Source organism: Oncorhynchus clarkii, chromosome 5, assembly GCF_045791955.1.
Source record: "Oncorhynchus clarkii lewisi isolate Uvic-CL-2024 chromosome 5, UVic_Ocla_1.0, whole genome shotgun sequence".
Classification (NCBI taxonomy): domain Eukaryota; kingdom Metazoa; phylum Chordata; class Actinopteri; order Salmoniformes; family Salmonidae; genus Oncorhynchus; species Oncorhynchus clarkii.
Window position 1 is genome coordinate 63,992,474 of NC_092151.1, and position 11,566 is coordinate 64,004,039.

General features: G+C 41.4%; 2 protein-coding genes across 10 annotated transcripts in view; both read right to left on the reverse strand.

The window, feature by feature from the left end:
- LOC139409198 (AP-3 complex subunit delta-1-like) overlaps window positions 1-1,492 on the reverse strand; it is a 30,523-nt gene extending 29,031 nt beyond the window's left edge. For 7 of the 9 annotated variants that reach the window (XM_071154020.1, XM_071154015.1, XM_071154012.1 and 4 more), the window contains exon 1: window positions 1,174-1,483. In XM_071154020.1, the coding sequence (XP_071010121.1) occupies window positions 1,174-1,269 (96 nt within the window). In that variant the 5' untranslated portion in view covers window positions 1,270-1,483. Of the gene's footprint in view, window positions 1-1,173 lie in introns of all 9 variants that reach the window. The other 2 variants (XM_071154016.1, XM_071154014.1) reach the window with 1 other exon arrangement.
- Window positions 1,493-1,842: 350 nt separating this feature from the next.
- LOC139409199 (hepatoma-derived growth factor-related protein 2-like) lies at window positions 1,843-9,562 on the reverse strand. The gene is made up of 16 exons (XM_071154021.1): window positions 9,304-9,562; window positions 8,499-8,575; window positions 6,909-7,047; window positions 6,494-6,661; window positions 6,259-6,378; window positions 6,092-6,169; window positions 5,784-5,964; window positions 5,608-5,692; window positions 5,221-5,497; window positions 4,999-5,135; window positions 4,824-4,891; window positions 4,594-4,664; window positions 4,334-4,435; window positions 3,331-3,487; window positions 3,004-3,124; window positions 1,843-2,840 (listed from the first exon to the last, which is right to left on the reverse strand). The coding sequence occupies exons 1-16, from the start codon at window positions 9,373-9,375 to the stop codon at window positions 2,744-2,746; spliced, it is 1,950 nt and encodes a 649-aa protein (XP_071010122.1). The 5' UTR covers window positions 9,376-9,562; the 3' UTR covers window positions 1,843-2,743.
- Window positions 9,563-11,566: the final 2,004 nt, after the last annotated feature.

An 11,566-nucleotide genomic window follows, 5' to 3' on the forward strand; every position in this document is an offset into this window, starting at 1 on the left:
TTTAATCAACCGTTATGAGACTGTTCCCTGTTATGGCAATACTTAATATTCATTTTTTCCACACCACATTGGATGTCCTCTGATGTTGCTAACGCAGTACACAGAGCTAGTATAGTCTACAGCCATATCAATAAAGCATGATTATGAAATCTACAATTTGCATAAACCTAGCATCCGGTAATCTGCACTCTTTAGGAGTGTCACGTCACCTATTTCCCACAACTGTACAAACCAAATGAATTAAAATGGTGGCGAAAGTGTAGTAGTTTGGATAAATGGACCTCTGTTTTTCCAGTCAGAAGAGTTGTGGATGAAGCATCCTTTCGTCTACCTATGCAACGTTGTCACTGACTGACGCTGTAGAGCGAGGCCTACAAAATCGTCTAGACTTCGTTTGCATGTCAATGTTTTCATTAATCCAATAGGAGATGAATATACACAAAGTGAACTCACAATTTTTTTCCTAGCTACTGTCAATTAGCGAACAATAGAAAAATAGTGCTGAAGGAAAATTATTACGCGCATCATCCTGATCACATCAGCTGAGGTGAATAAATGTAGCTAACGTTACTGCCAGTTAGCCTCTTAGTTGTCACTTGCTAGCTAATTAGCTTCACCTGAAAGCAGTTGCCATGAGTAGTAAAAGGGTAGCGTTCCACAACTGGTAACAAGTAGTATTTCGTGCAAGACCCATCATATTTGAAGCGTCCCGTGTGGCTCAGTTAGCAGAATATAGCGCTTGCAACGCCAGGGTTGTGGATTCGTGTCCCACAGAGGACCAGTACGAAACAAAAAAAAGTGTTCTCTGGATAATACCAATCTGCTAAATGAATAGCTAGCTATGTAAAGTGGCGATGAAAACTGCTAATGTTAGCTTGCTAGCCAAATTACGATTATCGAGCAATGGCACATTGACAGTTACCGAGTTAACTAATGCAACCACGGAGTTGATATTAGGTTGCCTACTCAGTCCTGATGAACTTCATGACAAGACTCCTTACTTATTTAGCTATTTGGATAGCATACCGGGTAGAGGCATAAGGTTGGAATGGCTATCAAATAGGTGAGCTATTGTAGCTGGCTAACCAGAATATTTAGCAATGAGATATGTTAAACATCGACTTACTGACAGTGGTAATCAGACATTTCCGAAAACACAGCTAATCGTTTTACCTCATCTTCCTTGTGATTCCTAATTCCACGTACTAAATCTTGAAGGTTTTTATCGAACATCCGATCGATGCTCCCTTTAACAATCTTCAAAGCCATGGCTGACTTTTTTCGCTTCTGTCCTCGGGGACAAAGCGCTTGGTAGAGGTCTTTTGGATGCTAGCCGGCCCGCTAGACAGTCTCTCATCCACCCGGATACCGTTTTTTGGGGATTCGTAATTGTTTACTAATCCCGGGCAGAGAAGGAAAAGCCAGATGGGGCGTACTATAACTGTGCAGACACACTGGCAGTGGATCCGTATAGGAAATGGCTGACAAAATGGCGTCTAACGTCAGCTGACTGTGTGTAATAATGTGGGATTCTCATTATGATAATTAAATATATGCTTAGTACTCGGCTTGCAATGTTAATGCATTATCATTTTCCAGTTGTAGTCTCTATTCATCACCATGTCCACAGTAGCTCTTTCTTTGCCACAGCCAAACCAATGAGTATTAACTTGCATGAACATTTTCATGTACAAGGATGGCAATTACTCTGCTATTTAACTTGCATAACTGTATAATAGGTTATTTGTAAACAATTTTACACCGCTGACCGCATGCATAGGTCCACATTATTCACTGCAATTCCTCTTCGCTAGATTGGTTACAAGGGTTGTAAATTACAACTTGTATGTATACATTTATTACACCCTAATCCAACTACATTTATGAGAATATGGGACTTCTTTGAAGCCTTCAATGACAGAAGTGTTCAGATTATGACCACAACGCTGAGATCTTGATTTAACTCAACTAAATATTTTACATAGTATGTATGACAAACGTCAAATGGGCTCCAGCTACATGGGATCTGGACAACTTGGATCAAGATAATATCATTTAGTCTGTACACAATGTGTATTATCACATTAATTAGGCTAATTCTTGAAAGCAGATGGTAGAGGGAAAAACCAGATGACAGTGAATAATTCCACAGCATTCAGTAAATCAAAAGCAGATGCAATATCAGAAAACATAATTGTAAAAAAATAAAAAAAATAAAAAGCAGGTGGAACTTAATTGGAAAACATGTGATGTGGTTCCGTTCACTGGCTTAATATTTATATGATGCGACTGGATTAATAAGAACAGACCAGATAAAAAAATAAAAACTCACAAAAAGTACCAGACTCATACTTATCCACCATTAGCCTTTTCTAGGTTCTGTAGGCTTCAATATCATTCTCAAGCAAAGCCAACAGATGCCTTGACTAACGTGACAGTACAGTTACTTCAAAGCAGAACAAGACTCCTCTCCCCCTTCGATTTCTTGTTAGAAGTGCTAAAAATTGAATCTCTCATTATAAATACTGTATGAAAGACCAAAGTTAGAGTTCATGTGGCAGAAAAAAAAGCATGGTAGCTTGAGGGGGAGGAATTGGGGACGGGCCAAGGTGTCCTATAAAAATTGAAAAATACAATGGCGTACATCAAAGTGGTCTGCAGAGCGCCATGTATCTGGCACGAGACTAGTGAGCTTTCCTTTTAGCTGTGGTAAACAATTGTATTCCATTTTCTTCAGAGTTCTTCAGCTCTCCATCGCTGTCGGTTCTGTTTCTGTAGAGAGAGCGTGGTGTGTTTCATCAGTGTTCGTCTGCTGCTCAGCAGGACTATCAGGACTTCGCCTACCATGGAGAAGAGACAAGACTTCAGAACTAGAGCCACATATACCGTTGTGATGGTAGCAAAGTACCAATGAGTAGAGCAATATATTACCATGGATACTTTGAACAAATATTAGCAGAAATAAAGGAAGTACACAAAGGTGTGACATAGGAGGCCGTTTACCTGTTGGGGCTTGAAGCCACATGCTCATCATTCACTTCCTGGACCGGTGACTTTGGGGTATCCTCCAGCTCAGTGCATTCCTTTTTCTGGACTTCTGATTCCCCATTCACAGGTGTTACATCTGATGACGAGTTATGCAAAATCAATTGATTGGCTACAAATGAAGGACCTTTAATTTCGTTGTTACACACATTGAAAAATAAAGTCTATGAATTAATGCCATAGTGAACTTCTCCTTTAAGAGGGGTAATAGCCATAGGAGGAAAAACAGAAAATGTAAATAAGTCCATCAGCAGTGATGGTAAAAGTTTTGGCTGAGAGAATTACCTGTGTTTGGTGTCTCCTTCCCATTCTCTTCCTGCTCCTTTCCCTCAGCTTTGTGTTTACTTGGCATTTCAGACTTGACCACAAACTGCCCCTTTAATTTGTTGTAGACCTGGCTGGCCTTTTCCATTACGTCACTGCTTGCTTTGTATCGACGGATCTATAGTAACAAACATCAATCAGAACAATATCAGCGGAGTTCAAAGGGGCCAAAAACAGGGGATGAGATATACACAGAGGATCTACACTGAACAAAAATATAAACGCAACATGTAAAGTTTGGGTCCCATATTTCATGAGCTTAAATAAAAGATCCCAGAAAGATCTCAAATTTGCTTACATCCCTATTAGTCAGTATTTATTCTTTAAAACAGATAACCCCTCCACCTGACAGGTGTGGGCATATCAAGAAGCTGATTAAACAGCATGATCATTAAACAGGTGCAACTTGTGCTGGGGACAATAAAAGGCCACTGAAATGTACAGTTGTCACACAACACCACAGTCCACCAGCGCTGTTGCCAGAAAATTGAATGTTCATTTCTCTACCATAAACCACCTTCAACATTGTTTTAGAAAATTTGGGAATAAGTCCAACCAGCCTCAACCACAGACCACGTGTGTGTTGTGATGTCAATGTTGTGAACAGAGTGCCGCATGGCGGCAGTGGGGTGATGGTATGGGCAGGCATAACCTATGGACAACGAACACAACTGCATTTTATCAATGGCAATTTGAATACAGAGATACCATGACGAGATCCTGATTGTGAGGCCCATTTATTTTTTTAAAGTGTCTGTGACCAACAGATGCATATCTGTATTCCCACATGATTAGGGTCAAATAATGGCCTAATAGATCTATTAAATCCATAGATTAGGACCTTTCAATTTAATGATTTCCTTATATGAACTGTAACTCAGTAAAATCTTTGAAATTGTTGCATTTATATTTTTGTTCAGTATGCAAGTTTAACTTTTATTAAGAGGTTCAGATGGATAGGCACCTTTTTAAGCGTGGCAATAACATCTGAGTTCTTCTGCAGGATGTGGCTGGTGACCGGCACAGCTTCCAGCTCCGCCAGGGCCTGTAGACAGCGCTCTATGTCCTGCAGAACAGACAACGCCATTGCAGTATTCTATGTGCAAGGAACCCCTAATTGGTCAAATAAAAAAATGTGGTTCCTCATGCTGCTTGTAAAATCACAACTATGTGACAATAACTTTTCTGTTGACAATGAAGGGAGCCCCTTATATGGTTACTCACTGGGTTGTCCACTTTCAGTGCAAACTTGATGTCAGCGTGGAGCTTCTGCAACTTTTCATCTGGAGTTGGCTCTGTGTATAGACACAAAAAGACAAGGAGTGAGGACACAAAAAGTTTATATTACATGGCACTGTATCTGACCAACCATTTGTCACAATTAGTTGTCCATATGCAGGGTTTCCAAATGGACACAGTGGATTGGTGGACTGAGAGTAACATTGAGCTCTGACCTTTTTTCTTCTCTGCTTTCCTCTCTGGAGGTCTCTCTGGTTTGCGTTTGGGCTTGTCAGGCTTGGACCTGAGGGAGAGAGCTCAGTGATCTGTGTGCATTTATATTTAATGAAGATAACATCTAATGAGATCTGTGCTCTGGTCTTTTGTCTTGTTCAGCCATGTGCAATTTACCTCACTCGGGGCCTCTCCTCTGACCGCTGGGTTCGCTTTTCCTTCACATCTTTCTCCTTTTTGCCTTTACCATGATCTCTCTCTTTCTTTGTTCTCCCTTTCTTCTGGTTGTCTGAACGCTTTGCAGATGCTTTCACCTGAATGGGGGAAAAATACAATGTTCAACAAATCTATTCTAAAACAAGCAAATGTCACCTCTTTACAGTCTTCCATGCTAGTTACCTCAGGTCCAGAGTCAGAGTCAGAGGGGGCGGGGATGGGGGGCGGTGGGGGTTTCTTGGACTTCTTCAGTGGGTGATCTACACCCTCATCTGAACTGTTTTCACCACTGCTCTTTCCCTTCTCCTTGTCCTTCTTTCTCTGCTCTTCTTCTTCCTTCTCCCTCTCCCGATACTTGAGGATCTCCTCTGCCTGCTCCTTCTTCCGCCGTTCCTCCAGCTCTTTCCGACGCTCTTCATCTCTCTTTTTCCAGTCGCTGACTCGGTCCGGCTCACTGTCGCTGTAGTACAGGAGACCATTCATAATGTACTTATTTATTGACAAAAAAGTCATTTATAATGTTTTAACGGAGAGCAAAACCAATGTGGAACAGACTAGAGCGTTGCTGACCTATCACTGTCAGAGGAAGATGCCGGTGCTCTGACCGGGGCAGCTTTGGGTTTCCGTCCACCCCGAGGCTTTGGCGGAGGCTTCTCTGAGTGGGACAAATGGCAGAGAAGAGGGTTATGCAGTGACAAATACAGTTATCATTCACTGTCTGGGATACCAGACATAATAGCCCTCACCTTTCTTGCGCGCTTGAGGAGCCTTCCGTTGAGGTGGCTGTGGCTCTGAGTCAGTGTCAGATTTGGAGCCAGACTGGGATTCTGATCCAGACAGAGCAGGCCGTGGCTTCTGATCCTCTGAATCACTGCCCCCTTTCTTCTTGTCTGACTGAGACCCAGAGTCGGAGTCCGACGACACCACCTACAGCATCCCAGAAAGAGAGAAAAGCATAATGAGAGAGCCAGTAATCACTGCGAAACCATAAACAGTGCTTTATCTATTCAGCTACCCAGGGCTGTTTGACACCCGAAGGGCATCCTTTCCTCACCTTCTTCCCTTTGCCACCTCCAGCCTTCTTCCCGGCGCCGCCACGGCCTGCTGCTGCCTTCTTCTCTGGGGTGAAGTCCTACAGGGGAAAACAAACAAGATACCATCAAATTAACACCAAGTTATCATGCTAGTGTATAACATACTGTTTTGTATGTGTCAACTGACCTGGTCACTGTTCTTCCCAGAGTCTGAGTCAGAAGGGGATGGGTCTGGCTCCGAGGGTGAGCCACTCTCCTCTTCATCCCGGTCACTGGACGAACCCCGGGTCTTCTTCACAGGGGGCCGCTGAATGAGCGATAGAAAAGAGATGTAATATTATGACAGATGCACATCTAAGCAACAGCAGTTGTCTGGTTGGAATTAACATCCAAAAACACAGAAATTATAATTTTGCAGTCACCTTGGCAGCAGGGGCCTTCCTCTTCACCCCTCCTCGATCCTCACTTCCTGAGTCAGAATTTACTTCACTTCCTGAATATGCTTTCGTGGGCACCACTGCTTCCTCGTCATCCTCTGCCTCACTTCCTGCTGCACCGTCATTGGCTTCACTGTCAGACGAGCTGACAGGCTGGGGAGTGAATGAAGAGATAATGCCCCAACATAAGTGTTTGTTGATAGACACAGATGTGATAGAATGCTGACCAAACAGATAATACCACCAACAGTATGGTAACTTTGGCAATGAGTCTCTGACCTAAACAGATCCTAAGTGTACAGAAAAAATAAATAAACCAGCGATAACAGCACTCAGTTGTAGTTGGCCAGTATTACAGAAACAGTATCAAGTTGGACTTCTGAGGATATTATGTACTTACTGCAGGAGCACTGTATGAGGCGTGAGGGTTGTTCTGGATTTCACACAAGCCCTCATTGAAGCCCTTCCTTTTATTAGGTTTCCCATAGCGCTCGCTGTACTTGTCATATGCAAAAAGGTCCTTTGGTGCAAGGAATGCTCTGAAGAGAGAGCATGATTTGTTAAGACAATGCTATATACGAGAATGTAATTCTAAGTCACTGAATTAAAAGATGATACTTGACACAGCCACACTCCCTGCTTTCAGGGTAACTGACACACCAGGTTTCTGCATGATGTAAACGCCATGTACTGGTAATGAACTACAATACTGAGGGATCTTTTGCCACCTAGTGGTGGTTTAAGAATAGTTCATCTGCCATCTTGTAAAACAAGTGCTGTATGATCAAAATGAAAGACTGAACTTCAACACACAATTGACCTAGATCACTTCAGACATAAACCAGTAACAAAAAACACATGAATGAGTTTCAAAAGGTTCAAATTAGTTAAAGAAGATACAGTGCACCAACAAACAGGGAGGATACATCTCCACAGAAATATGAGTTATGATACTTAAACAACATACAACACATTAGGTAGCTGGGGACAACAAAAACAACTGGAATAGAAATGCAAATCAACAACATTCCTGTTTGCATCACTGTCTCAATTTTTTTTTTAAACTGCTGATCCAATAAAGCAGTGGTTCTCAAAGTGGGGCCCTCAGACCCGAGATACTGCAGGAGGACCGTGGCCAGATCTCAAAATATATATTTTTATGAATATTACTAACAGATTAAACAAATGTTGGCCAAGGGATTCACGGAATAAGTGTAACACAATAAAATGTTATCAATCTACAATTGATGTTCTGAACTCTGGGCAACATGTGCATGGGAGGCTCACATGGATATGGGTATTCACAGTACTCCCCTAGTTATACATTTTTCAACTCAATACTTCTTATATTAATTAAAATAAATAAATGTAAAAAAAAAAAAAAAAATTTTTTTTTTACATAATGCACTGTAATGTAAGCTTTCAAATAGCAAAGTTCTCTGCCTCATGGTAAAGCATGTATAAAAGCACAATATTAGCTTTAAAGCTACAACAAAAAAATCTCTGCCCCATGACAAAATGTGTAGAACTGCAGGATATTAACTTTAAAACGGCAAAATCTTCTCTCTGATGCCAAGAGATGGGCCTTTAATATGTTCCTTCCCAGGGCTCCAGACTTGGTTAGTATGGCCATGCTATGCTAGACTGACGACTCACACTAAATTATTCTGTTGCTCTGTCGTTTTCTACATACTTACTTAATAGCGGAGAAGAAACTATAGTCTGTGGAGGTGGCGTAGCGTTTGGCAGGAGCAAGTGGTCTGTATGGTGGGGAAAATGCACTACCAAAGTCTTAGTACAACTCCTTGTATGCTATTTTATCTCACTCGAGCTTGTGTTCTAATTATGATGGGGTCCCTAATGAATTTGCGATCACAAAAACCTTGAGAAGCCCTGCAATAAAAGGACCATAATGATAATGATGATGTAGTATACCAAGTCCATCCAAAGAAATTCCTGCTATTGTAAATCAATGAGACACAGCACTTACGTTTCATGAGTCCCAAAGAAGAAGATGGGGACTTTATTTGGAGGGGGTTTTACTGCTCCATCTGCCACATCCTCAATCTAGGAGAATGAGAACCACACAACCAAAAACACATTGTGAGAGATATCCAAATTAGGTACAGGAGAGAATATATTCACTGCTCTTTGTAGTCTGATCCTTAAGTCAGGTTGGGCAAGTGAGGAAAGGAAGGCTGGAAGTAATTAATTAATATTTTGGCCTTGTCTGGACCCCTCACTCCAGACAGACACCTTGATTGGTAGAATCTGTAGAATGTTCTAATCACTGCCAAAAACATCCTGGGGGCAAGTGAACACGTCACATCAAAGTCATGCATTTCCAGAAAATAAAACGTGTTTACACTGTACCAAAAACTCACCTGGTTAGTTAACTATAGCTCGGATATTATTTTATAGGGCAGCAAATCTAAAAAGTTGTAAATCAAGAAGGCTTCATCTTCAATCAACACACACCAAAAGTAAAGTACAGGTACTGTAACTACTTAGCGATGCCTGGTTGGACAAAATACGTGCACAAAAGACAAACATGAACGCCATTCACAAAGTAGTCTGGTTATACTTTTCCATAGATGGTCCCGCAAACATCTTGCAAACAGATTGCTAGGATTTAAAAAATAAAATAATGATAAACAGTTATATATAGTTCCAAGTACGAGTCAAGGCTAGCTGGCTATATAATATTAGCTATGTCAGTCACTGACAAGGATGCACAGCGAAACTCCAGCGTCCCCTTCGCCCACCCCCCTTCACACTGGCTGCTACTAGCTTACCCTGGCTGGCCAGTGGGGGTACCCCTTCATTTTAGCGAAGACCAGGTCTCCGGGTTGGAAATTGTGCGGCATTGTCCTGCTCTTCTGTGCAGCCTTTACTTTCTTCTTTAGCGAACTCTGGGTGTCTTTATGTGTCGCTTCTTTGCCGTTTTCAGGTCGACATGAAACCTGCAAAACGATTACGCTTGCTAGCTGGAAAGCTAGCTTCCCAAAGCGCGAGATGAGGCGGTTAGCTTCATAAGAATAGCTTCCGCTAACTTTGATTATCAGAGCGGAAATCCCGCCTACTGGCCACTATAATTGGTTTAATTTCTTATCACTCCATTCTTCAAACCAATCATATTCTACAATGTGTACACTGTAAATTCGACATCGTTTTCCTAATTTGAATCTGACCACTAATTAGAAAATGCATAGTAACATCAAATCAAAAGCTTTGGCTCCGAAGTAAAACATTTATTTCATAAATATCTGTCTTCCACAACATATAACTTGTTGTTTGTGATTATTTTATGTTTTTTAGTATGAATGTTGTCTTGACAAACAGATAAAGAGAACAGGAAATCGACCGCAGTCACAGAGTAAAAATATGGGAGGGTAAGAGGGTACGTTCAGGTACCCCTTCTAGAATCCCCCCCCCCCCCCCCCCCCCCCCGCCACAGAAAGTATTTGACTCTAATGACAAAATTAAGGAAATTAGAAAGGGGGGATTTCAGCAAAGGCCATTTTCTTGCCTGCCGAAATCCCCCCTTTATATTTTCCTTCATATTGTGGCTTGAGTCAAATACCACACACTACTGGTCAACATGAGCTACCAAAATGATTATGAAGTGTGCCAGGCCATGCAGTCCCAAGATAGAAAGGGGAGGGGGGTCTCGGTAGGCAAGACAACCCCCCCCCCCCCCCCCCCCCCCTTCTAATTTCCTTAATTTTAATTTTGTCACTAGAGTCAAATACTTTCTATAGAACAAACTTCACGTTTAGGCAACCGAATAGGCAACCGAAAGTAATACTTAATGTATATGTGTTATATTAAACATAGAGGATGGAGTAACATGTATGCAAGCAATAAACATTTCAGAACAACTACTAGTTGTATAAGACATGGGAGAAATTGCGAATTTTGGAAAAGAGATGTATTTATAGACTAATACACTTGAAACAAATAGCCAAACCCAAAACTGCAGACATTACTAGTGCCTCCCCCGCGATCAAACCGGTATAAAAAAAATAATGAAACGCAGCCTAACGTGATCATTGACAGCTGCCTTGATAGACACAAATAAAAAATGCGTTCTGCTACTAATATCAGTGAAATGTAGGCTAAACTGAACATCAGAAAACTCAACTAGCAAGCAAGTCGCAGCAATGAAGTATTGCGTGTGTGCGCGTTCACGTGATGGGGGTAATTCTGTCAGGGAGATTTGCAGCACAACAGCTGTTCGGCTCCGTAAAACATGAGCCTATCACAATAGCCTAATTAAAACAAAATGTCAAGGAAACTGTAGGCAATTAAACTATTTAAAATATTTCCGCAGGTCAGAGGCATGAAAAATGAACGAATAGACTTGAAAACGGGTGGTATAACCTAGGCTCCAAAATGCGATATGGTTCGACGAGAACACTGACATTTTGACAAGGCAGAGTTGAGTGGCTGGACCAGTGATGCCAATTTAGCAATTTTGTTGCTAGAATTAGCAACTTTCCAGACTACCCTGCAACTTTTTTTTCAAACCACCTAGCAACACATTTAGCTACTTTTAAAAATGTCTTTGAAACTTTTAGCAACTCTTGAAAAGTGATTCAAACGCTAAAAATGCACATTTTTTCCCTCTAAATGACACAAAAAACTATTTTCTCTGTCACACACTCAGTCTCAACACACGTGCCTGACTGCAAAAGTGCATTGTGAGTGATGTCGGCAGCAGGCATTCAGCTCGTGCACAGGCAGCAGCAGGTCAGCAGCAATTTCAGTAAATTGCAAATCATTCTTGGATGACTGCAGCGTTTGACGAGATAAACCCAATGAATATAGTTGGTTACGAATGGTTGATCTTGAACAGAACTTACAACATGTCTCAATCAAAATTGTACAGCCAGAAGTACAGAAAATAGTGGGAGTCTGTACCTGAAATGAAAGGGTCGCTGAAGCCAGTAATTGGGGATGATTGTCGGGCATACTGTGCATACTGAAAATCAGATATGCTTGCAAAAATGTATGCCTTCAAAAAACATTGTGCTACAGCAAAGCATATAAATAAAT

Excerpts from the sequence above, each read along its gene's own strand:
- LOC139409199 (XM_071154021.1), bottom strand. The coding sequence starts at position 9,375 with ATGCCGCACAATTTCCAACCCGGAGACCTGGTCTTCGCTAAAATGAAG. Across the intron at positions 5,693-5,783 it reads TCCTCAAGCGCGCAAGAAAG|AGAAGCCTCCGCCAAAGCCT; the intron begins GTGAGGGCTATT and ends TGTCCCACTCAG. Across the intron at positions 4,436-4,593 it reads CACTGAAAGTGGACAACCCA|GACATAGAGCGCTGTCTACA; the intron begins GTGAGTAACCAT and ends TCTGTTCTGCAG.